The 27,946-nt window shown below is 39.5% G+C and overlaps 1 protein-coding gene across 2 annotated transcripts in view; it reads right to left on the bottom strand.

The window, feature by feature from the left end:
* Positions 1-27,946, bottom strand: part of KLF8 (KLF transcription factor 8) — a 347,285-nt gene that overhangs the window by 63,185 nt on the left and 256,154 nt on the right. Inside the window, exon 6 of one of the 2 annotated variants that reach the window (XM_010822040.4) lies at positions 741-27,579. The exons of the other annotated variant lie outside the window; for it this stretch is intronic. Coding sequence (XP_010820342.1) covers positions 27,497-27,579 — 83 coding nt within the window. The 3' untranslated portion in view covers positions 741-27,496. Of the gene's footprint in view, positions 1-740; positions 27,580-27,946 lie in introns of those variants that run through there. 2 annotated transcript variants of the gene reach the window in all.

Raw genomic sequence — 27,946 nt, 5'->3', positions numbered from 1 at the left:
AACAAAAACAAACTGAAAGTGGGGGCAGTCTTAAGATGGCCGAGGAATAGGATGTGGAGACCACTTTGTCCCTCACAAATACAACAAAAATTCATCTGCATGTGGAGCAACTCACAACAAACAACTTTTGAACTCCAGCGGAGGACCCCAGATATCTAGAAAGGCAAACCAATCTCTTTGGAAGGAAGTAGGACAAAAGACAAAGAAGAAAAGGGAGACAAAGGATTTCGGGACAGAAACACATATTGGGGTTGGAGTCGTGAAGGATAAGTTTTCACACAATAGGAAACTCTCTCACAGGTGGGATCAGTGGGTAGATAAGTAACCTCAGAGGAAAGTAAGCCAGAAGGAAAAACATAAATACAGTATACTAACGCATATATATGGAATTTAGAAAGATGGTAACAATAACCCGGTGTACGAGACAGCAAAAGAGACACTGATGTATAGAACAGTCTTATGGACTCTGTGGGAGAGGGAGAGGGTGGGAAGATTTGGGAGAATGACATTGAAACATGTAAAATATCATGTAAGAAACGAGTTGCCAGTCTAGGTTCGATGCACGATACTGGATGCTTGGGGCTAGTGCACTGGGACGACCCAGAGGGATGGTATGGGGAGGGAGGAGGGAGGAGGGTTCAGGATGGGGAACACATGTATACCTGTGGCGGATTCATTTCGATATTTGGCAAAACTAATACAATTATGTAAAGTTTAAAAATAAAATAAAATTTAAAAAAAAAAAAAAAAACACCACAGAATTCACGACAGAAATTGTGCCGAACAGCAATCGCCAGCCAAGAAGCTGCTCACATGCTTGCATATGCCTGCAGTGAGTCGGGGCTGGGTGCAGAGGTGTGGGCTGTGCCATCAGTCCTTATGGAAAGGACCAAAGTTTAATGCTGTGAAAACACTCTGAGGGGACTAATGTGACACAGCACAGACAGAACAGAGAAAATCCAGACCATGGGATCACCAGAGAAACAAAGAAAAACAAAGGGTGATTCCTGCAAAACAAAGGACCATTCCTGCAGGAAGGCAGCACTCTGCCCCTGGTGCAGTCACAGAACAAAGAATCACACCCTAAAGAATATCAAAGGATAGCGAGCCAGCTGACATTTATGGCCCTTTTTGGAGAAGGAAATGGCAACCCACTCCAGTACTCCTGCCTGGAAAATTCCATTGACAGAGGAGTCTGGTGGGAGATCCAGGGGATCATAAAGAGTCAGACACAATTTAGGGACTTCACTTTTTTTTTTTTTCTTTTCTTTTCTTTCAGAGGCAGAGAGGCAGGCACATGATAGTGAGAGGTAGAAGACGAATGGGCCACTGCAATCTTGGCCCCAGAGACTGCATCTCCTACCAAGCTCTAAGGGGGCTACCAGTCACTACCCAGGTCTTCCTGGCATACTGGACACCTCATATCTGCTGCGAGTGAGGAGATGCATGGCCCACCTGGGACTGTGCCCTTATGGTGCACCCAGGAACCTGAGTGGATTAGACCTTGGAAGTGTACAGTGCCTTGGGCTGTGAAAACCCCTGTGTTGTGCATCTACTGCAAGTACTCCCCACACACACCAGCGGTTTGTTTGCAGTGTCCCTCCCTCTCCACAGCACAACTGAGGAAGTGAGCCCAAATTAAGAAGCCATTTTTGCTCCTTTGTGTCATAGTGGAGATCAGATATAGAAGACAGACTTGCAACCAGATGAGGCCAACCTAAGCAAAGTAAAGAAGGGGGAACTGCCCCAGAAATGGCAGGTGCAACAGATTAGATCTTGCAGTTAAACTGAGACTGCATTTGAGGGGAAACTGTAGACTTTCAGAACAAGTACAAGCCAGAACAAGGGAATATCTGACACTGAACTGATTCCACACTGCCCAGAAGAGCTCCAGAGACATTTCTAGATATACCGGAGGACCTTCAGAGTAGGTAACATGACTATAGGAGAAAAACAGAAAACAGACCAACATTCATTTAACTAACATTATATATATCCTACCACATCCTCTAAAATGAAAAAAATATATATTATTTTATAGTTAATCAATTTATTTTAATTTGAGGATAATTTCTTTACAATATTGTGGTGGTTTTTGCCATACATTGACATGAATCACCCATGGGTGCACATTTTTTTAAATTTAATTATTTTTAAAATTTGTTTAAATTTTTATTCATTTTCTTTCCCTTTCCCCTCCCTCCTCTTCCCCTCTTCTTTTTCTTTATTTCCTCATACCATCTTATTATGGTTATTACTCCTTTAACTTCTCTTTTTCATAGCCTACTTTTACCTTTTTAAAAAACTCTTATTTGTTAAATAAATTTCCTATTTTTAATTTTGATTTTTTTTTGTATTGCATTGTACTTTTGAGAGTCTAACGTTTGTTCTAGGTTTTTAATTTTTGCTTTTTGAACTTTTGTTACCAATTTTGGATCTTTAAGAGTGTAACTTTTAGTATCCATTTTCACTTAAGGATTTGATTATGGGCTTGATTGCTCTCTTCTCTTTTGATGCTCCCTTTTCTCCTCCTGGTTACCTCTTTTTCCTTCCTCTCTCTTCTCTTCACTATATAACTGTGAAACTTTTTGGGTGTTTGGCTGTGGAGAGTTGCTTCAGCATTAAACTAGGGGTTTTATCTTCTGTGTTATGTGGATAGACAAGTCTTGATGCTACTGTAAAAGGTGGTGCCCGAAACCCAGTGGCAGGAAGCACAACTCCAAAATGTTTGATCATCATAGAAATCCTGACCCCAGGGAACATTAATAAATGAGAGTGCACCCAAAGGCCTCCACAGCTACAGAGAGACAAAGCTCCACTCAAGAGGCAGCAAGCTCCAGTGTATGACATCCCATACTAATCCTCTATCAGAACAGGAACACAACCCTGAACATTAACAGACAGGCTTCCCAAAGCCATACCGAACCCATAGACACACCATATCTTGCTACTGGATACTGCACTGCCATCCAGAGACACGAGATCCAGCTCCATTCATCAGAACACAGACACAAGTTTCCTCAACCAGGAAACCTTCATAAGCCATTGGCCCAACCCCGCCCACAGGAAGCAGACTCTACAGTTAAGAGGAACTATGACCCTGCAGCCTGCAGAAAGGAGACTCCAAACACAGGAGACTAAATAAAATAAAAAGCAGAGAAATATCCAGCAGGTGAATGAATATGATAAAAACCCATGAAACCAAACAAAATATGAGAAGTTAGGAAGTCTACCTGAAAAGGAATTCAGAATAATCATAGTAAAGATGATCCAAAATTTTGAAAACAAAATGGAGATATAGATAAAGAGACTACACATGGATTGAGAAGATGCGAGAAATGTTTAACAAGGACTTAGAAGAAATAAAGAACAGTCAATCAGCAATGAACATTACAAAAACTGAGATTAAAAACACTCTGGAAGGAAACAAGAGTAGAGTAACTGAGGCAGAAGAGTGGATAAGTGAGCTGGAAGATAGAATGATGGAAATAAATGAAGCAGAGTGGAAAAAATAAAAAAGAAGAAAAAGAAATGGCACCATCTCAGAGATCTCTGGGCCAATGTTAAGTGCCCCAAATTTTTAATTATAGGCATCCCAGAAGTAAAAGACAAAAGGAAAGGGCATGAGAAAATATTTGAGGAGATAACAGTCAAACGCTTTTCCAAAATGGGGAAGTGAGAGAGTCATTTCCTAGGCAGGTTGATAAGAAGTCCAGGCGTCCCCTAGGACAGAGGGGTCTGGAATTCTCAAGGAGGAAGAAAGGACAACCCCCCCCCCCACATTCCTTAGGATTATATAACAATAATGTATCCTGCTTGAGGACAGTCTCTGAAAAAACTTTCTGGCTAATCCTGTTATCTTAAAATGTAAATTATGGGGGTAGGTCTAGTCAGGTCTTGACAACCTCCAGACATTCTTTTGATTTATTGTAATAACTAATTGGAGATATATAACCCCATTGCTAACACTAGCAAGAGGGTATGCTTTCTGCCCCCTTCTGATGTCTATGTCAGAAGCTTTCTCTATCTCTTTTATACTTTAATAAAACTCTATTGCACAAAAACTCTGAGTGATCAAGCTTCGTCTCTGGCCCCAGATTGAATTCTTCTCTTCCAGAGGCCAAGAATCCCAGCATCTTTTCATGGTTCAGCAACAATCTTGCATCTTGGGGGCTCGTCAGGGATTCTTCAGGACAAGGTAAGGATGCTTGGAGCTCTAGTTCTTTGTTCTTGTAGTAAACTCGTTTTCTGCTGTACTTTACTAACTCTACAGTGTGCTTGTGTGAATGAATGACACATCCTGCATGAAGGAAGTGAGAAGCCCTGCTCTGAGGTTCCATGGTGACCTCATACGGCTTATGGCAGAAACCTTTTGGGGGTTTATACTGACCTGCCAATGCCAAGAGGCACCCAATGTCTCCTTTGGGGACCGGCCAGAAATGGGTAAAGCGTGTGGACCGAACTCTCCTTTCTTGGTCAAAATTTTTGGTCTCTTTGACCATCTCATAACTCCTTGAGAATTAGAAGTACTAACCTAATCTGTCAGATCATAGACTTTCAAGGGACTTGTGTTCTATCCTGTTACTGTGTACTTTGACTTAGGTCCCAAACTTGGATTGGTAGTCAGGAAGTGCCTAGCCTCACTAGGAATCAAAAGTTCAGAAATTAGATGGAGCTCTAGCTACAAGAGCATCTCTGAGGTTAAAGGCTACTCAGATTGGAATTACAATGGGTTTTTTTCCTCTGATAATGCTGACTCTTAGTGGACCAGAGGAGGCTCTTATACTGGTGTGGTGACGCTTGGAAGGAACATCTCAGTTTTATGTTCATACCGGTCTTATTGTGGTCAGGAATATACTCAGGATCGTTCACAGGCACTCATGTGATGAATGTTTGTTTCCCCCAGCACTCTTAGCCTGGGAGGCATTTTGGAAGGCTACTCTGATTGCATCCTGGGTGGCATCAGAGGCAAGCAAGGTTTTAATGGTAAGGAGCTGGACGTCAGTCAGAGATGCCATCAGGTCTACCCCCGGTGCATCCCCACCCCATCTCAGTGGTAGAGCCGGGAGGGATGAGTACGGCACCTGAGTCGGTAAGGGATAGACTGAGTCTGACCAGGAAAGAAAAGCTTTGGTGTAAAGTCTTTCTACACCCCCAACTGGAGCAGGGAGGGATGCCTCCAGTAGAAAGATGGTGCTGGTCGCTTCTTTTCTGTCTTACACATGGGAGCTAACAATTCCACCCTCACTCCTTTGAACTGTATCTGGAAAAACTGGGATATATTTGATCCCCAGGGCTTAAAGAAGACACACCTGCTATATGATACTGCATGGCTGAAGTACCCACCAGAGGATGGTGAACGATGGACAGTTGGAGGGTCTCTTAAGTATAATACTGTTTTACAATTAGACCGGTTCTATAGAAAACAAGGAAAATGGGTAGAAGTAGCATACGTGTTTCCCTTTTTCTCTCTGTGAAATATGCCAGACTTATGTCCTAAGGGTATAGATTTGGGTGTGACACCTTCAGCTCCTTCCTGTCCTACTTTGCCTCTGTACCCGGGGCTCCAAACTAGGCAAACTGGAAGCCAGAGAACACCGCCCGCCCCCAACAAGAAGGGTTGCCTTGGTCTCTGTAAAAACCCAAAGTGAGATTCAAACTGCCAAAGTAGAGGTCCTAACAACTCCTGTCTCAGTACAACCTCAGACTACTCCGGTTTCAATAGAAACTCAGACCACTGAAGTAAGAGATGAGATGGAGGACAAGAGGCAAAGAGATAAAGTAAAGCAGGTTTCTCCAATATATCCCTGGGATCATATGTGCAGAAAAGCCAGAGAGGCTGAGGAACAGCTGTTGCGTCTTTATGAAGCACCCACCAGGAGAAATAATCAGTCTATGAGAGTTAATAAGCCCTTTTCTTATCAAGAAATACAGAGAATCGAGGAGGATCTGGGAGACTATTTAGAATACCTGGAAAAATATATTAGAGCTTTTAAAGGTGTTACCCTGCTTTATGACCTTACTTGGAAGGATGTGATGTATATCTTGGGACAAACACTGACTCCTGACTCAAAAAGTAGAGTTTTGGAAAAAGTGGTTGCTTATGGAGATGAAAGGCTTGGTTTTGAATCATTAGGGAAGAGGGAGGACAAGATAGCCACCTTCCCCACTGGGAATCGGGTGGTCCCAACTATAGAAACAGATTGGGATTATAACATGGCTAAAAGAAGATGGGATCAGAGTTATTTTGTCAGATGTATTCATGAAGGACTCAGGCCAGCAAGAGTTAAGCCCTTCAGTTCAATTCACTTCAGTCACTCAATCATGTCCGACTCTTTGCAACCCCATGAATTGCAGCATGCCAGGCCTCTCTATCAATCACCAACTCCCGGAGTTTACCCAAACTCATGTCTATCGAGTCAGTGAGGCCATCCAGCCATCTCATCCTAGGTCGTCCCCTTCTCCTCCTGCCCCAAATCCCTCCCAGCATCAGGGTCTTTTCCAATGAGTCAACCCTTCACATGAGGTGGCCAAAGTATTGGAGTTTCAGCTTCAGCATCAGTCCTTCCAATGAACACCCAGGACTGATCTCCTTTAGGATAGACTGGTTGGATCTCCTTGCAGTCCAAGGGACTCTCAAGAGTCTTCTCCAACACCACAGTTCAAAAGCATCAGTTCTTCAGCACTCAGCTTTCTTCACAGTCCAACTCTCACATCCATACATGACCACTGGAAAAACCATAGCCTTGACTAGACAGACCTTTGTTGACAAAGTAATGTCTCTGCTTTTGAATATGCTATCTAGGTTGGTCATAACTTTCCTTCCAAGGAGTAAGTGTCTTTTACTTTCATGGCAGCAATCACCATCTACAGTGATTTTGGAGCTCAAGAAAATAAAGTCAGCCACTGTTTCCAGTTTCCCCATCTATTTCCCATGAAGTGATGGGACCAGACGCCATGATCTTCGTTTTCTGAATGTTGAGCTTTAAGCCAACTTTTTCACTCTCCTCTTTCACATTCATCAAGAGGCTTTTTAGTTCCTCTTAACTTTTTGCCATAAGGGTGGTGCCATCTGAATATCTGAGTTTATTGATATTTCTCCTGGCAATCTTGATTCCAGTTTGTGCTTCTTCCAGCCCAGCATTTCTCTGGATGTACTTTGCATACAAGTTAAATAAGCAGGGTGACAATATACAGGCTTGATGTACTCCTTTTCCTATTTGGAACCAGTCTTTTGTTCCATGTCCAATTCTAACTGTTGCTTCGTGATCTGCATACAGGTTTCTCAAGAGGCAGGTCAGGTGGTCTGGTATTCCCATTTCTTTCAGAATTTTCCACAGTTTCTTGTGATCCACACAGTCAAAGGCTTTGGCATAGTAAATAAAGCAGAAATAGATGTTTCGCTGGAACTCTTTTGCTTTTTCAACGATACAGCAGATGTTGGCAATTTGAACTCTGGTTCCTCTGCCTTTTCTAAAACAAGTGTGGACATCTGGAAGTTCATGGTTTATGTATTGCTGAAGCCTGGCTTGGAGAATTTTGAGCATTACTTTACTAGCATGTGAGATGAGTGCAATTGTGCAGTAGTTTGATCATTCTTTGGCATTGCCTTTCTTTGGGATTGGAATGAAAACTGACCTTTTCCAGTCCTGTGGCCACTGCTGCACTTTCCAAATTTGCTGGCATATTCCATGCAGCACTTTCACAGCATCATCTTTTAGGATTTGATATAGCTCAACTGGAATTCCATCACCTCCACTAGCTTTGTTCATAGTGATGCTTTCTAAGGCCCACTTGACTTCACATTCCAGGATGTCTGGGTCTAGGTGAGTGATCAAACCTCGTGATTATCTGGGTCATGAAGATCTTTTTTGTACAGTTCTTCTGTGTATTTTTGCCACCTCTTCTCAATATCTTCTGCTTTTGTTAGGTCCATAAATTTTCTGTCCTTTATTGAGCCCATCTTTGCATGAAATGTTCCCTTGGTGTGTCTAATTTTCTTGAAGAGATCTCTAGTCTTTCCCATTCTGTTGTTTTCCTCTATTTCTTTGCACTGATCACCAAGGAAGGCTTTCTTATCTCTCCTTGCTATTCTTTGGAACTCTGCATCCAAATGGGTATATCCTTCCTTTTCTTTGATTTTGGCTTCTCTCCTTTTCTCAGCTATTTGTAAGGCCTCCTCTGACAGCCATTTTGCTTTTCTGCATTTCTTTTCCATGGGGATGGTCTTGATCCCTGTCTCCTGTACAATGTCATGAACCTCTGTCCATAGTTCATTAGGCAATCTGTCTATGATATCTAGTCCCTTAAATCTATTTCTCACTTCTACTGTATAATCATAAGGGATTTGATTTAGGTCATACATGAATGGTCTAGTGGTTTTCCCAAATTTCTTCAATTTAAGTCTCAATTTGGCAATGAGTTCATGATCTGAGCCACAGTCAGCTTCTGTTCTTGTTTTGCAGACTGTATAGAGGTTATTCATCTTTGGCTGCACAGAATATAATCAATCTGATTTCAGTGTTGACTATCTGGTGATGTCCATGTGTATAGTCTTCTCTTGTGCTGTTGGAAGAGGGTGTTTGCTATGAGCAGTGCATTCTCTTGGCAAAACTCTATTAGCCTTTGCCCTGCTTCATTCCATATTCCAAGGCCAAATTTGCCTGTTACTCCAGGTGTTTCTTGACTTCCTACTTTTGCATTCCAGTCCCCTATAATGAAAAGGACATCTTTCTTGGGTGTTAGTTCTAAAAGGTCTTGTAGGTCTTCATAGAACCATTCATCTTCAGCTTCTTCAGTGTTACTGGTTGGGGCATAGACTTGGATTACTGTGATATTGAATGGTTTGCCTAGGCAATGAACAGAGATCATTCTGTTGTTTTTGAGTTGCATCCAAGTACTGTATTTCAGACTCTTTTGTTGACTATGATGGCTACTCCATTTCTTATAAGGGATTCCTGCCCACAGTAGTAGATATAATGGTCATCTGAGTTAAATTCACCCATTCCAGTCCATTTTAGTTCGCTGATTCCTAGAACGTTGATGTTAACTCTTGCCATCTCCTGTTTGACCACTTCCAATTTGCCTTTGATTCATGGACCTTTGATTCATGGGCCTTACATTCCAAGTTGGCAAACATAGAACAGTAGGAGAAGGAAGGTCCTGGTAAATTCCTAGATAGACTGAAGGAAGCCCTTCACAGTTTCATTGAGATTGATCCCGAAAGTGAAGTGGGAAAAGTGATCTTAAAAGATAGATTTCTCACTCAGTTAGCCCCAGATATCCGCTATAAGGTGTTAAAATGGGCATATGGACCAAATCAGTCTTTAGATAATCTGTTACAACTGGCTCAGACAGTCTATTATGGTAGGGAATATGAGGAAAAGAAAGAAAGGCAGAAAAAGACAAAGGAACGGGTGGAAGCCCTCTCAGTGGCTATGAGAACCATAAACAGCCTGAGAAAAATGCCCAGAGGGACCTAGGTCGAAAAGGATGGGCTTGCTATTACTCTGGACAGGAGGGGCACCTCAAGAGGGATTGCCCTCAGGCATCTAACCTGCCCCCGGCTCCATGTTCCATCTGCAAAGGACCACACTGGAAGAGAGACTTCCCCCAGAGGCGTAGGTTTCAGGGTTTGGACTCTCAAGACAATCAGGACTGAAGGTTCCTGGGGGTCCCCACACAAGCTCCCATCCTAATTACACCTGAAGAAACCTGGGTATTAATAACTGTGGGAGGCCAACCCATTGATTTCCTTTTAGACACTGGGGCAACTTACTCTGTGCTTACTGAAGCCCCTGGCCCACTTTGTTCCCAATCCACTTCCATAATGGGACTATCTGTAGAAGCAAAAAAGGTATTAATTCAGTTCTTCTGTAAGTTGTGACTGGGACTCTGTCCTATTTTCACATGAGTTTCTGATTGTGCCAGGGTCTCCCTCACCCCTTTTGGGGAGGGATATACTGAGCAAGGTCCATGCCTCTGTTTTCATGAATATGGACCCTTCCCTTTCTCTCCCTTTAATTGAACAAAATGTAAATCCTAGAGTATGGGCTGACAGAAAATCTGTGGGTCGAGAAGAAAATGCTATTCCTGTAACTGTCAAGCTCAAAGACCCGCACTTATTTCACATAAGAAGCAGTATCCACTGAAACCTGAGGTTAAGGAAGGGTTAAAACCCATCATTGAGAATTTAGAGCAGCAGGGGCTATTAATTCCCAGTAACAGTCCATGCAACACTCCTATTTTGGGTATAAAGAAATCAAATGGTAAACGGAGACTAGTTCAAGATTTACAAATCATAAATGAGGCTGTAGTTACTTTACTGGAGAAGGCAATGGCAACCCACTCCAGTACTCTTGCCTGGAAAATTCCATGGGTGGAGGAGCCTGGTAGGCTGCAGTCCATGGGGTTGCTAAGAGTCTGACACGACTGAGCAAATTCATTTTCACTTTTCACTTTCATGCGTTGGAGAAGGAAATGGCAACCCACTCCACTGTTCTTGCCTGGAGAATTCCAGGGATGGGGGAGCCTGGTGGGCTGCTGTCTATGGGGTCGCACAGAGTTGGACACGACTGAAACGACTTAGCAGCAGCAGCGGCAGTTCCTTTATACCCCATGGTGCCTAATCCTTATACTCTATTGTCTGAATTTCCTGAAAGAGCCAAATATTTCTCAGTAAATTTATTTGAAAGATGCCTTCTATTCAGTGCCTTTGGCGGAGGAAAGTCAATTTCTATTTGCCTTTGAGGACCCTACGGAGCCAGCTTCTCGGTTAACCTGGACAGTTTTGCCCCAGGGATTTTGTGACAGTCCTTACTTATTTGGACAAAATTTGTCATGGGATCTACAAAACTTTAATAGCTCTGAAGTGGTGGTGTTACAATATGTAGATGATATTTTGCTCTTTGCTGAGACAGAGGAAGCTTGTTCACGAGCCTCAGAAGATTTCTTAAACTTTCTGGCAGGCTTCAGTTACAAGGCATCGAGAGAAAAGGCTCAGCTTTGTCAACAAAATGTTATATAACCTGCACCTAATCATATCAGAAGGGACTAAGGCTATAGGCCCCGAGAGAATTAAACCTATACTAAATCATCCCCTACCTATGAGTAAAAGGCAATTGAAAGGATTTTGGGGAATCACAGGCTACTGTCACATTTGGATTCCAGGTTATGGGGAACTTGCCTGGCCTTTATATAAACTTATAGCTGAAACTCAGCAGGCCCAAACCAACAAATTGATTTGGTCTTCAGATATTCAAAAGGCTTTTAAGGTTCTTCAGACTGCTGTCCTGCAAGTTCCTGCTTTGAGCTTGCCCACAGGGTCAGAGTTTAATTTGTCACTGAAAGAAAGGGTATGGCCTTAGGAGTTTTGACACAATCCCGAGGGCCTCACCAGCAACCTATTGCTTATCTAAGCAGAGAATTAGATGTAATATCATGCGGGTGGCCCCACTGTCTAAGAGTAATTGGGGCAATGGCTTTATTAACACCTGAAGCTTTAAAATAATTAATGGATGATACCTCACTGTACTGACTTCTCATGATGTGAGTGGCATCTTAAATTCTAAAGTTAATATTTAGATGACAGACAGTAGGCTTCTTAAATATCAGTCATTGTTGCTAAAAGGGCCAGTTACTAAGCTTAAAGTTGGTGGAAATTTAAATCCTGCCATTTTCCTTCCTGAGAAGGAAAATGAAACACCTGATCATGATTGCTCCCAATTTCTAACTTTAAACTATGTAGCTCAGGAAGATCTAATGGATACCCCATTAGACAACCCTGACATGGAAATATTTACAGATGGCAGTTCTTTTGTTCGGGATGGAAAGTGTAAAGCAGGTTACCCCGTGGTGACTGCTGAACAGGTTTGGAAGCAAAATCTCTCCCCCAGGGAACCAGTGCTCAGTTAGTGGAGCTTGTGGCTCTGACCTGAGGTCTAGAGTTAAGTAAAGGGGAGTGAGTAAATATCTACACTGATTCTAAGTATGCTTATTTTGACTTTACATGCTCATGCTGCAATATGGAAAGAAAGACAGTTTAAAACAGCAACAGGAGAACCTAATAAACATTTCAGAGTGATCAAGAGACTTTTAACTGCTATATATTGTCCCAAAGAAGTAGCTGTTATGCATTGCAAAGGGCACAACAGGGATGGGTGTAAAGTAGCCGAAGGTAATCAACTGGGTGACTGTCAAGCCAGAAAAGCGGAACTTTACAAAACCCCTTCACTGCAGAGGCCTTTGATCTAGACAGGTCCTGTGGAACAGGAAAAACCACAATATACTGAGGAAAAATTAGAAAGATATGAGAAAAGAGGAGCAAAGATTACTGATAAAAGATGGTTACAGTCGGAAGATGGACGATTAATAATTCCTGAAAATGCTCAGTGGAAAATTCTTACGGGTTTACACCAGAGTTTTCATTTGGGTGCAGAGAGTACTTACCAGATGGCTTCTCATTTGTCTGACGGTAAAAATGTAATGAAAAGTTTAAAGAATATTATTAAAAACTCTGAGGTTTGTCAGAAAAATAACCCAGAGACTGGAAAGCTAGCAAAATATGGATTACAACGAAGTGGAAAATATCCTGGAGATGACTGGGAAATTGATTTTACTCATATGCCAAAAGCTAATGGATATTCTTACAAATTTGGGTGGATACTTTTACTGGATGGATTGAGGTCTTTCCCTGTAGTAGTGAACAGGCTAAGGAGGTTATAAAGATTTTAATCCATGAAATTATACATAGGTTTGGGCTGCCATGGAGCCTTCAGAGTGACAATGGCTCCACATTTAAAGCTGCTGTAACTCAGGGGTTATCTAAAGCTCTAGGAATGGAATATCACTTACACTGTTCCTGGAGACCCCAATCCTGAGGAAAGGTTGAAAAGGCTAATGACATTATCAAAAGACATCTGCACAAATTAGCTCAAGAGACGCAGGACAATTGGATTAAAGTTCTACCCATAGCTTTAATGAGGGCTCAAACTGCCCCTCAAAAGGAGGGACTGTCCCCCTTTGAATGTATTTATGGAAGGCCTTTCTTACATACAGACATTGTTATAGACCCTGAAGCCTTGGAATTAACTAGTTATGTAACTCAGCTCTCAGCTTTTCAACCGGCATTAACAGAACTCTGGGAGAGGACTCCTGACCCAGAGTCTGAGTCAAGCAAGCCTCTATTTGAGCCAGGAACAGAGGTCCTGATAAAAACATTGGGATCTGGGGACCAATCCCTCCAGCCCCTCTGGGAAAGCCCTTACCAGGTTATTCTTTCTTCTTCCACAGCTGTCAAAGTGCCAGGAATTGATTCGTGGGTGCATCACACTCGAGTTAAGAACTGACCAGAACTAAGTGGTGTCATTTTATGTCTTTACTTTCTATGCTCTGACTTTGTACTTTTCAGATGGGCCTGATAATCTATGTGAGTCTACTTCTGCTGACTCCAAAAATCCTGAGTCTGCCATTTGATCCTCAAGACAATGCCTTCCTGTCCTGGGCTCACTCCTACGCTGCATTCCACAATTGGTCTAACTGCTGGGTCTGCGAGTGCTCCCCTCTTCATCAGTGGAAGGCTTCCCATGGTGGACATCTCCACTTCAAGGAAAAGACCTTCTCCAAGTCTGCAAATACCTTCAACAACAATCTCATGAGATGCCTCTTCTTAAACTGATGATATCTAACAACCCTAAGATGGACTGGTGCAACACATTGTACTTTAACTATGGACATAATGTGACTTTTAATTTTGATTATACATTGTCTCAGTTTAATGACTATTTCATTACACATAAGGTAAATGGGTCTAGATTTAATGGTTTTTTTTTTTTTATACCTGATGTTTATCAAATACGGGATGGGGTTATATGGTTAACTCCCGAAAAAAGACATCTAATATCTACTGCCCCTATATGCTGGGAGCAAATAGAGCCACCCCCAGAACTTAGTCAACAACTTAATTATAATGATTGGAAATACTTGGGATTTCTGCCTCAGGAAATATACAGTGTAATCATTCCCGTGTTTTCCCACCCCAATTCAGGTCCTCCCTTTGTCTGGCCAGGCACTGATTGGGACTGGATATCTCAGTCATGCTGACTTGCTCCAAATGGGACCTACTGAATATGTGGCTCTTACCTATGGGCATGGCTTCCCCCTGGTTGGATAGGGAGATGCACCCTAGGTCTAGCTTTTACTCATGGCTTTATATTTTCAGGGTTTCCCCAAAAAAGCCTGCTAATTTACCACACTTTAAAACTCAGTGGGCAAGTTCTGCATTTCACTGGTATGATTATTTGGCTACAGTATTTGTTCCCTCTCTGGGAACTACAGATGTTATGCTACAAGTGGATGGTTTGACTAATTTTACTCAACAGGCATTACAAGATTCTCAAAAAGCTATTTCAGCTCTTAATGCTGAACAAGCACAAATTAGAAAGGTGGTCTTACAAAACAGATTGGCTTTAGATATTCTGATAGCTGCACAAAGAGGAACTTGTGCCATTATTCATACCCAATGCTGTACATATATACCTGATATGAGCGCTATTGTTATTCATTTTACTAAACATATGAACAAGATGATTGAGGCTATGGATACTCCTGAAGCCTCAATTGCCTCACTTTGGGAGATGGCAACTAGTCCCCCATGGTGGAAAACCATCTTAATTACAATAATTCTGATTGTTCTGCTTTTGCTGTTTGCTCCCTGAATCCATAACTTTGCGACTGGATTTGTTTCTAGTCTCATGAAGGCTTTTAAGTTACAAATGGTTGTCCAAGCTCCTATGAGTGCCACAGCCTCCTCCAACTATTACTTGGATCCCCTAGATCAGAGACCCTCAATATGAGGGTTAGGAGAATATGTTGGCTTAACAATTTAGGGACCATGCCCCTCAACAGCAGGAAGTAGTTATGGAATGAAATTGACGCCCCTTTCCATTGGCAACATAATTCTAAAAGAAAAGGGGGGAATGAGAGAGTCATTTCCTAGGCAGGTTGATAAGAAGTCCAGGGGTCCCGAAGGAGAGAGGGGTCTGCAATTTTTAAGGAGGAAGAAAGTAAAAACTTTTTTTTTTTTTCCCCTCTACATTCCTTAGGATTATACAACAATAATGTATCCTGCTTGAGGACAGTCTTGGGGAAAAAACCTTCAGGCTAATCCTGTTATCTTAAAATGTAAAGTATGGGAGTAGGTCTAGTGAGGTCTTCACAAGCTCCAGACATTATTTTGATACATTGTAATAACTAATTGGAGAGTATATAACTCCATTACTAACACTAGCAAGGGGGTACTCTTTCTGCCCCCTTCTGATGTCTATGTCAGAAGCTTTTTGAATCCCTTTTAGACTTTAATAAAACTCTATTGCACAAAAGCTCTGAGCGATCAAGCCTCGTCTCTGGCCCCAGATGGAATTCTTCTCCTCCAGAGGCCAAGAATCCCAGCGTCTTTTCATGGTTCAGCAACAACCTTTCAGAAGGAAATAGCCACCCAAGTTCAAGAAGTCAAGAGAGTCCCATTTTTTATAAACACAAGGAGGAAATACCCAAGACACATATTAATCAAACTAAACACACACACACACACACACACACACACAAATAACAAATATTAAAACCAGCAAGGGAAAAACAACAAATAACATACAAGTTGATCACCATAGGGATAAGAAAAAGCTGGTCTTTCAACAGAAACTTTTCAGGCCAGAAAGGAATGTCAGGATATATTTAAAGTGATGAAAGGGAAAAACCTACAACCAAGGTTACTTTACCCAAAAAGGATCTCATTCAGATTTGAAGGAAAAATAGAAAGCTTTACAGACAATCAAAAGCTGATAGAATCAGCACCACCATACCAGCTCTTCAATAAATGCTAAAGAATTTTCTTTAGGCAGGAAACACAGAAAAGGTTTATAAAAATAAACCCCAAACAATAAATAAATGGTAATGGAATTACAGTTATCAATAATTACCCTAAACACAAATGGGTTAAATGATTCAACCAAAAGACAAAGAGTGGACAGATCAGTTCAGTCACTCAGTCATGTCTGACTCTGTGTGACCCCATGGAACTGCAGCATGTCAGGCCTCCCTGTCCATTACCAACTCAACTCATGAATTTACATAAACTCATATCCATTGAGTCGGTGATGCCATCCAACTATCTCATCCTCTGTTGTCCCCTTCTCCTCCTGCCTTCAATCTTTCCCAGCATCAGGTTCTTTTCCAATGAGTCAGTTCTTCACATCAGGTGGCCAAAGTATTGGAGTTTCAGCTTCAACATCAGTCCTTCCAATGAACATTCAGGGCTGATTTAATTTAGGATGGACTGGTTGGATCTTTTTGTGGTCCAAGGGACTCTCAAGAGTCTTCTCCAACACCACAGTTCAAAAGCATCAATTATTTGGTGCTCAGTTTTCTTTATAGTCCAACTCTCACATCCATACATGATCACTGGAAAAACCATAGCCTTGACTAGACGGACCTTTGTTGGCAAAGTAATGTCTCTACTTTTTAATATGCTGTCTAGGTTGGTCATAACTTTCCTTCCAAGGAGTAAGCGTCTTTTAATTTCATGGCTGCAGTCACCATCTGCAGTGATTGTGGAGACCCAAAATATAAAATCTGTCACTGTTTCCACTGTTTACCCATCTATTTCCCATGAAGTGATGGGAACAGATGCCATGTTCTTAGTTTTCTGAATGTTGAGCTTTAAACCAAATTTTCACTGTCCTCTTTCATTTTCACCATGAGCCTCTTTAGTTCTTCTTTGCTTTCTGCCATAAGGGTGGTGTCATCTGCATATTTGAGGTTATTGATATTTCTCCCAGCAATCTTGATTCTAGCTCGTGCTTCATCCAGCCCAACGTTTCTCATGATGTACTCTGCATATAAATTAAATAAGTAGGGTGACAATATACAGCCTTGATGTACTCATTTCCCTATTTAGAACCAGTCTGTCACTCCATGTCCAGTTCTAACTGTTTCTTCCTGACCTGCATACAGATTTCTCAAGAGGCAGGTTAGGTGGTCTGGTAGTCCCATCTCTTTAAAGATTTCCCACAGTTTGTGGTGATTCACACAGTCAAAGGCTTTGATATTTGACATAGTCAATTAAGCAGAAATAGATGTGTTTCTGGGACTCTCTTGCTTTTTTGATAATCCAATGGATGTTGGCAATTTGATCTCTGATTTCTCTGCCTTTTCTAAAAGCAGCTTGAACATCTGGAAGATCATGGTTCATGTACTGTTGAAGCCTGACTTGGAGAATTTTGAGCATTACTTTACTAGTGTGTGAGAAAGAATGGACAAACTGATTAAAACACACACACACACACACACACACACACACACACAAGACCCTTATAAATGCTGTGTACAAGAGATCTACCTCAAACCTAGGGCCACATACAGGCTGAAAGTGAGGGTCTGGAAAAAGATATTTCATGCAAATAGAGACCAAAAGAAAGTGGGAATAGCAATAATCATATCAGATAAAACAGGCTTTCAGATAAAGACCATTAAAAGAGACAAAGAAAGATCTACATAGTGATCAAGGGATCAATCCTTGAAGACATAACAGTTATAAATGTATATGCACCTAACACAGGAGCACCTCAGTACATAAGGCAAATGCTAACAACTATTTTTAAAATGTATTTATTTTTAATTGAAGGATAATTTCTTTACAGTATTGCATTGGTTTCTAACAAACATCAGCATAAATCATTCATAGGTTTATCCATGTCCCCTCCCACTTGAATATCTCTTCCATCTCTCTCCCCATCCCACCCCTGTTGGTTGTCACTGAACCCCAGTTTTGGTTTCCAGAGTCATAAAGCAAAATTCAATTGAGTATTTTACATATTATAATGTATGCTTTCATGTTACTCACTCAATACCTTCAACCCTTTCCTTTCTCCCCCGAGTCGTGTCCATAAGTCCATTCTTGATGTCTATGTCTCCACTGCTGCTCTGCAGATAGGTTCATCAGTACCATCTTTCTGGATTCCATATATATATGTTACTATACGATATTTGTTTTTCTCTTTCTGACTTACTTCACTCTGTATAATAGGCTCTAGGTTCATCCACCTCGTTAGGTCTGACCCAAATGTGTTTCTTTTTCTGGCTGAGTAATATTCTATTGTATCTTTGTACCACAGCTTCTATATCTATTCATCTATTGATGAACATCGAGGTTGGTTCCATGTTCTAGCTACTGTGACTAGAGCTGCTATGACATTGGGATACATTTGTCATTTTCAGTTTTGGTTTCCTCAGGGTATATGCCTAGTATGGGAACTGTTGTGTCATAAGGTGTTTTTATTCCTAATTTTTAAAGGAATCTCCATAATGTTCTGCAAAGTGGCTATATCAATTTACAATTCCACCAACAGTGTAAGAGGGTTCCTTTTTATTCACGCCCTCTCCAGCATTTATTGTTTGTAAATTTTTTTATAGTCATTCTAAGCAGCATCAGGTTATATCTCATTGTAGTTTTGATTCACATTTTTCTAATAAATCGATGTTGAGAATCTTTTCATGTGTTTACTAACCATCTATATGTCTTTGGAGAAATGTCTGCTTAGGTCTATTGCCCACTTATTGATTGGGTTCTCTGTTTTTCTGGTATTGATTTGTATGAGCTGCTTTTATATTTTGAAATTAAATCTTTGTCAGTTGTTTCATTTGCTATTATTTTCTCCCATCCTGAGGGTTGTCTTTTCACCTTGTTTAGAGAAGAGCTAATCCCTATCCTCCTATAACTCTTCCAGAAACTTGCAGAGGAAGAAACACTTCCAAATTCATTCTACGAGGCCAATGTCACCCTAATACCAAAACCAGAAAAAAACACAAAAAAGAAAATTACAGGTCAATATCACTGATGGACATAGATGCAAAAATCTTAAACAAAATTCTAACAAACAGAATTCAACAACACTTTAAAAAGATCATATGCCATGATTAAGTCAGGTTTATCCTAGGGATGCAAGGAATCTTCAATATACACAAATAAGTCAATGTGATACACCTATTAACAAGTGATAGATAAAAAGCATATGATAATCTCAATTGAAGAAGAAAAAGATTTTTACAACATTCAGCACCTATTTATGATAACAACTCTTCAAAAATGGACACAGAAGGAACTACCTAAACATAATAAAGGCCATATATGATAAACCCACAGCAAATGTTATTCTCAATAGTGAAAAACGGGAAGCATTCCATCTAAGATCAGGAAGAAGACAAGGGTACTCACTCTCACTAATATTATTCAACATAATTTTGGAAGTCCTAAGCCATGACAATCAGAGGAGAAAAAGAAATAAAGGGAATCCAGATCAAAAAAGAATCAAAAGTCTCACTGCTTGTAGACAATATGATACTATGCTTAGAAAACCTGAAAGATACTCTCAGAAAATTACTAGAGTTAATCAGTGAATTTAGCAAAGTAGCAGTATACAAAATCAATACACAGAAATAACTTGCATTACTACAGACTAACAATGAAATGCCAGAAAGAGAAATTAAGAAATCAATCCCTTTTATCATTGCAACAAAAAGAATAAAATACCTAGGAATAAACCTACCTAAGGAGACAAAAGAGCTATATACAGACAACTATAAGACACTGATAATAGAAATCAAATACAATATAAACAGACAAAGAGATATTCCATGTTCCTGTGTTGGAAAAATCAATATTATGAGTATGACTACACTACCAAATGAAATCAACAGATTTAGTGCAACCCCTATGGAATTACCAATGGTATTTTTCACAGAACTAGAAAAATAAATTTCACAATTCATATAGAAACACTGCTGCTGCTGCTAAGTTGCTTCAGTCGTGTCCGACTCTGTGCGACCCCATAGAGGGCAGCCTACCAGGCTCCCCCGTCCCTGGGATTCTCCAGGCAAGAACACTGGAGTAGGTTGCCACTTCCGTCTCCAATGGATGAAAGTGAAAAGTGAAAGTGAAGTCGCTCAGTCGTGTCCGACTCTTAGCAACCCCATGGACTGCAGCCCACCAGGCTCCTCCACTCATGGGCTTTTCCAGGCAAGAGTACTGGAGTGGGGTGCCATTGCCTTCTCCGTATAGAAACACAAAACACCCCAAATAGACAAAGTAATCTTGAGAAAGGAGAATGGAGCTGGAGGAAACAACCTTCCTGACTTCAGGCTATATAAGAAAGTTACAGTCATGGAGACAGTATGGTACTGGAACAAAAACAGAAATATAGACCAGTGGAACAAGGTAGTAAGTCCAGAGACAAACCCACACACAGATATATAACTTATTTATGACAAAGGAGGCAAAAATATACAATGGCACAAAGATAGTCTCTTCAATTAGTTCTGCTGGGGAAACTGGACAGGTAACAACTATTAGGGGAAAAGTGACAGTAACCCAATAATAGTGGGGGACGTTAATACTGCATGACACTAATGGACAGATCACCCAAACAGAAAATCACCAAGGAAACACAAGCTTCAAATGATACATTAGACCATTTGGACCTACTTGATATCTACAGGGCATTGCACCCCAAAACAATGGATTTCACCATTTTCTCAAGTGCACATGGAACATTCTCCAGGATATATCACATTCTGGACCACAAATCAAGCCTAGGTAAATTCAAAAAAAATATTGAAAGCATTTCAAGCATCTGTTCTGATCACAGTGCTATAAGATTAGATATCAACTACAGGAAAGAAATTATAAAAAACACAAACACATGCAGGCTAAACAACAGGCTTATGAATAACCAACAGATCACTGAAGAAATCAAAACAGAAATCAAAATATGCCTAAAAACAAATGATAATGAAAACACGACAACCCAAAACCTCTGGGATTCATTAAAAGCAGTGCTAAGATGTAAGTTCATAGTAATATAAGCCTACCTGAAGAAATAAGAGAAACATCAAATAAACAAACTAATCTTACACTTAAAGCAACTAGAAAAAGAACCCCCCCAAAAAAAACCCACCAAAATTCATAGAAGAAAAGAAATCATTTTTAAAAAATAGCAGAAATAAATGAAAAAGAAATAGAGAAGACTATAGCAAAGATCAATAAGACTAAAAGTAGGTTCTTTGAGAAGATAAATAAAATAGACAAATCATTAGACAGACTCGTCAAGAAAAAAGGGAGAAGACTCAAATTAATAAAGTTAGAAATGGAAATGGAGAAATTACAACAAACAGCATAGAAATACAAATGATCATAAGAGACTACTATGATCAACTATATGCCGATAAAATGGCCAACTTGGAAGAAAAGGACACATTCATAGAAAGGTATAACCTTCCATAAGTGGACCAGGAAGAAATAGAAAATACGAAGAGAGCAATCACAAACATGGAAATCAAAACTATAAAAAAGATCTTCTAACAAACAAAAGCTCAGGCCCAGATGGTTTCACTGGTGAATTCTACCAAAAATTTAAAGAACTAACATGTTTCCTGCTGAAACGTGTTTTCCTTCCAGAAAATTGCAGAGGAAGGAAAACTCCTGAACTATGAGGCCACCATCACTCTGATACCAAAACCAGACAACGATATTACAAAAAAGACAGTTACAGGCTAATATCATTGATGTACATAGATGCAAAAATCCTCAACAAAATTCTAGCAAACAGAATCCAACAACATATTAAAAAGAGGATACATCATGATTGAGTGGGCTTTATTCCAGGGATTCAAGAATTCTTCAGTAAACACAAAACAATGTGATACACCATATAACAAATTGAAAGATAAAAACCATATGCTTATTCCAATAGACACAGAGGAAGCCTTTGACCAAATTAAACACCCATTTATGACAAAAACTCTCCAGAAAGTAGGCACAGAAGGACCACATCTCAACAGATTAAAAGTCATATTCGACAACCCCCCCCCAAAACAACAACAACCAAAAAAAACACATTATTTTCAATGGCAAAAGCTTGAAAGCATTTCCTCTAAAATCAGGAACAAGACAAGGGTGCCCACTTTCACCACTACTATTCAGCATAGCTTTGGAAGTCCTTGCCAGAGCAAACAGAGATGAAAAAGAAATAAAAGGAAACCAGATTGGAAACGAGGAAATAAGACACTCACTGTTTGTAGATGACATGATCCTCTACATAGAAAAAAGAGGCCACCAGAAAATTACCAGAGCTAATCAATGAATATAGTAAAGTCCCTGAATATAAAATTAATACATAGAAACCCGTTGCATTTCTATTTATTAACAATGGAAAATCAGAAAGAGATTATTATGGAAAATATTCCATTCACCATGGCAATGAAAAGAATAAAATACTTATGAATAAATTTACCTAAGGAAACAAAAGACCTGTAGATGGAAAACCATAAAACATTGACGAAAGAAATCAAAGACGATGGAAATATATGGGGAAATATACCATGTTTGTGGATTGGAAGAATAAATACAGTGAAAATGAGTATGCTATGTAAAGCAATCTATAGATTCAATGCAATCCCTATCAAACTATCAATGGTATTTTTTGCATAACTGGAACAAATAATTTCACAATTTGTATGGAAATACAAAAGACCTTGCATAGCCAGAACAATCTTTTGAAAGATGAATGGAAGTGGAGAAATCAATCTTCCTGACTTCAGAATATACTACAAAGCTACAGTCATCAGGAGAGTATGGTACTAGCACAAAGACAAAAATATAGAATAAATGGAATAAAATAGAAAGCCCAGAGATAAATCCACAAATCTATGGATACGTTATCTTTTTTTTTTGGGATACCTTATCTTTGACAAAGGAAGCAAAAATATACAATGGAGAAAAGACCATCATCAAGTGGTGCTGGGAAAATTGGTTAAATATGTATAAAAGAATGAAATTAGAACACTTTCTGATACCACAAAGAAAAATAAACTCAAAATGGATTAAATACCTAAATGTAAGACCAGAAACTATAAATATTTTAGAGGAAAATATACGCAGAATACTCTCTGACACAAATCACAGCAAGATCCTCTATGACCCAACTCCCAGAGAAATGGAAATTTATATTAAAAAAGTAAAAAAATGGGACCTAATTAAACTTAAAAGCTTTTGCACAATGAAGGAAACTATATGCATGGTGGAAAGACTGCCCTCAGAATGGGAGAAAATAATAGCAAATGAAACAACTGACAAAGAATTAATCTCTAAAATATACAAGCAGTTCATGAAGCTCAATACGAGAAAAACAAACAATTCAATCAAAAAGTGGGAAAAAGACCTAAACAGACATTTCTCCAAAGGAGACATACAGATGGCTAATAAACACATGAAATGATATTCAACATCACTTATTATTAGAGAAATGCACATCAAAACCACAATGAGTATCATCTCATGCCAGTCAGAATGGCCACCATCAAAAAAAATTAAATTAAAAAAAAGTCTACAAAAAATAAATGCTGGAGATGGTGTGGAGAAAAGGGAACCCACTTATGCTGTTGGTGGGAATGCAAACTGGTACAGCCAATATGGAGAACAATGTGGAGATTCCTTAAAAAACTGAGACTAGAACTGCCATATGAACCAGCAATCCCACTGAGGAAACCAGAATTGAAAGAGACACATGTGCCCCAATGTTCATTACAGCACTATTTACAATTGCTAAGACATGGAAGCAACTTAGATATCCATAGGCAGATGAATGGATAAGGAATCTGGTGCATATACACAATAGAATGTTAATATAAAAAGTAATGCATTTGAGTCAGTTCTAATGAGGTGGATGAAGCTGATGCTTATTATACAGAGTGAAGTAAGACAGAAAGAGAAAGACAAATACTATATATTAACACACACACACACACACACACATATGTATATATAAAATTTAGAAAGACAGTACCAATGATCCTACATGCAGGACAGGAAAGGAGACACAGATGAAAAGTACAGACTTTTGGATTCAGTGGGAGAAGTTGAGGGTGGGATGATTTGAGACAATAGCATTGAAACATTTACATTACCTTATGTAAAACAGATGGCCAGTACAAGTTCAATGCATGAAGCAGGGCACACAAAGCTGGTATTCTAGGGCAACCCAGAGGGACAGGGTGGGGAGGGAGCTGGGAAGAAGGTTCAGGATAGGGGGGACATATGTATAACTATGGCTGATTCATGTTGATATATGGCAAAAACCATCGAAATATTACAAAATAATTTTCCTCTAATTAAAATAAATAAATAAATTTTATTTTATTTATTTTATTTTTTAAAATTTTCCATTTCATTGTTTTATTGCTTTAAATGTAGTTGATTTTCCTCCTTTGAGACAGAACTTGACATAGAATTTTCCCTAACGTGCAAGAAATTAATGGTAACTATTGGGCTATTATTACAGACATTATGCTTTAAAACATTATCTCAAATGATGACATTCATGAGGTTCATGTCCTCCTACTGTATATCTTTTTTTTCAGTTCTCAAACTGACATTTTCTTAAAAAAAAAAAAAAAAAAGAATGTACAATGGGTTAAAGATAGTCTCTTCAATAGGTGGTGCTGGGAAAACTGGACAGCTACATGGAAAAGAATGAAATTAGAATACTTCCTAACACCATACACAAAGATAAACTAAAAATGGATTAAAGACCTAAATATAAGACCAGAAACTATAAATCTCTTGAAGGAAAACATAGGCAGAACATTGTATGTCATAAATCACAAGAAGATCCTCTATGACCCACCTCCCAGAGTAATAGAAATAAAAACAAAAATAAACACGTGTGACCTAATTAAACTTAAAAGCTTTTTCACAGTAAAGGAAACTATAAACAAGGTGAAAAGGCAGCCCTCAGAATGGGAGAAAATAATAGCAAATAAAACAACTGACAAAAGATTAATTTCCAAAATATACAAGCAGTTCATACTACTCAATACTAGAAAAACAAACTGCTTAGTCAAATAGTGGGCAAAAGACCTAAACAGACATTCCTCCAAAGAAGATATACAGATAGCTAATAAACACATGAAAAGATGCTCAATTTCACTCATTATTAGAGAAATGCAAATCAAAACTACAGTGAGATATCACCTCACACCGGTCAGAATGGCTATCATCAAAAAAATCTATAAACAATAAATGTTGGAGACGGTTGGATTAAAGGACAACCCTCTCACACTGTTGGTGAGAATAAAACTGATACACTGTGGAGAACAATATTGAGATTCCTTTATAAACTAGGAATAAAACTACCATATAACACTAAAAATACACTACTGGGCATATATCCTGAGAAAACCATAATTGAAAAAGAGACATGTACCCCAATGCTCATTGCAGGACTATTTACAATAACTAGGACATGGAAGAAACCTAGATGTCCATTGACAGATGAACAGATGAAGAAGCTGCGGTACATATATATGATGGAATATTACTCAGCCATAAAGAGAATGCATTTGAGTCAGTGCTAATGAGGTTGATGAACCTCAAGCCTATTATACAGAGTGAAGCAAGTCAGAAAAACAAATATCATATATTAATACATATATATGGAATCTGGAAAGATGGTACTGATAAACCTATTTGCAGGGCAGCAATGGAGATACAGACATAGAGAACAGACTTATGGACACAGGGAGGCATACGAAGGAGAGGGTGGGACGAATAGAGAGAGTAGCATGGAAACATATACACTACCATATATGAAATAGATAGCCAGTGGGAATTTGCTTTATGACCTAGGGAACTCAAACCAGGGCTCTGTGCCAACCTAGAGGAGCGGGATGGAATGGGAGACGTGAGGGAGTCTCAAGAGGGAGGGAACATATATATATCTATGGCTGATCCATGTTGATGTATGGCAGAAACCAAAACAATATTGTAATTATCCTTCAATTAAAAATAAATAATTTAAGAAAAAACTGGGGCTTAACTGTATATTTAATGGAAATTTTTGTATCTATATTTCTTGCTTTGTATGACTGTAAGCTTGGAGGAGACGAAGGGCTGCACTGAATACTAGAGATCCAGATAAATAAGAGCCTTATGGCTCTCTGCTGAGAATATCTACCAGAGACAGGTAGATATCTGGAACTCCTTGCAATGAAGTCCAGTTTTTGGAGGGCAATAAATCAGACATTTCTTCAGCTGCCTCTTCCAAAGAACTTGTGCAATATCAGCAACAGAAAAAAAAAAAAAAATTATACCCAGGTTGCCTACCAAGGTTGGGTTCCAGAGGGCTTTTCTTACTTACTAAATGTATTATTTTGGCAAACTTTCTATTCATGTAAATGGTACCTCCATCTATCCAGTAATCCAAAAAAGAAATCTGAGAGTCATTAGTGTCCCCTCACTCATCAACGTACTTCCTTCTCTCCATATTTAGTCCTAACATTCTAGTCAGGCTCTCATTTTGCCTGCATCACTACAGTAGCCTTCCTTAAGTGGTTTTTCCCTTTCTACTCTTGTACCTCAATGCTTCCACCACTAACTACTACACTCAATATGCCTAGCTATGCTGGATATCTGTCAGTTATTAGAACAAGGCAAGCTTATTTCTATCTCAGAGCTTTTGTTTTCTAACCAAGAACACTCTTTATTTAAGCATAGCTAGCTCCTCATATTGATTATGCTAGTCAACATATGAGCCTTGTTTAGATCCAAATTGGAACAAACTTAAAAAATATACTTATTAGACAATTGTGGAAATTTGATATTAAGGACATTTTCTGTGTGATAGTAATGTCACGCTCACTTTTAAACATCTTTGCCTTTTAAAGATATATTCTAAAGTATTTATGATGCAGATAATATGATGTCTGGAATTTTACAGTGGGAAGTAGGTAGGGGTGAAAAAAACAAATTTGGCCATATACTAAAACAATTGTTGATGTTAGGAGTCCAGTAAACTATTAACATCTACTTTTGCATGTTGAAAATTCAAATACTTAAACAATATACATATTCAATAGAATCAGCCTTCATCCGAGGTAAAGGAGAAGCAAATAAAACATCAACAAATAAGAGTGTTATAGAAATATTGGGACAATGCAGTCTAAAAATTAGTCACCTATTAACAGCCTTGCTGCTAAGTTGCTTCAGTCGTGTCCGACTCTGTGCGACCCCAGAGATGGCAGCCCACCAGGCTCCCCCGTCCCTGGGATTTTCCAGGCAAGAACACTGGAGTGGCTTTCCATTTCCTTCTCCAATGCATGAAAGTGAAAAGTGAAAGTGCAGTCGCTCAGGTTGTCTACTTGAAAGTTATACAGTCGTGTCCGACTCATAGCGACCCCATGGACTTCAGTCTACCAGGCTCTTCCGTCCATGGGATTTTCCAGGCAAGAGTACTGGAGTGGGGTGCCATTGCCTTCTCCGATTAACAGCCTTAGGGCACATTAACTAAGGCTAGGCTCTCCTATATAAACTGTAATACAGCATATGTTTACAAGAAAAGAGGGTCCCTTCCTTGTCCAGAGTGTCCAAGTCTCACTTCTGAGTTGGAGATGATTAGGGATGAAGAGTCTTCAAGACGAGGATACAAACTGATGACTGAAAAGCTACTTCTGGCCCACAGGCAGGTTTCTTTGAATCTATGGTATTATACAATTCATTTAATTAGAAGACAAAATTGAAATCTAGGATGTTACACATAAAAAAAATCTTAAATTTTTAATTTGGGAGATTTGGTAATACTTATTTAGAGTTGAGTGATAGTTCTTCAAATGGGACCATTTGCTCACTCCCTTAGCCTTAACTCTCAGCCCCCAAGGTCTGCTTTACTTATTCTTGCTTATGGGCACCTGTGTTCCAATGAGAACAAAGGTATGTTGTAGGTTAGTGGATGGTGCTGAGCTCAAAAAGCCTGCTTTAATTTCACTGTGCTTTTCAATACTCAGTAAAACTTGTGGGGATGGTCACAAGGGAGGGAATCTTATCTGCCTTTATCTCTGCATAAAT

This window comes from Bos taurus, chromosome X, assembly GCF_002263795.3.
Source record: "Bos taurus isolate L1 Dominette 01449 registration number 42190680 breed Hereford chromosome X, ARS-UCD2.0, whole genome shotgun sequence".
Taxonomy (NCBI): domain Eukaryota; kingdom Metazoa; phylum Chordata; class Mammalia; order Artiodactyla; family Bovidae; genus Bos; species Bos taurus.
The sequence above is the reverse complement of the archived record's forward strand: the minus strand, read 5'-3'. Positions and strand labels throughout refer to the sequence as shown.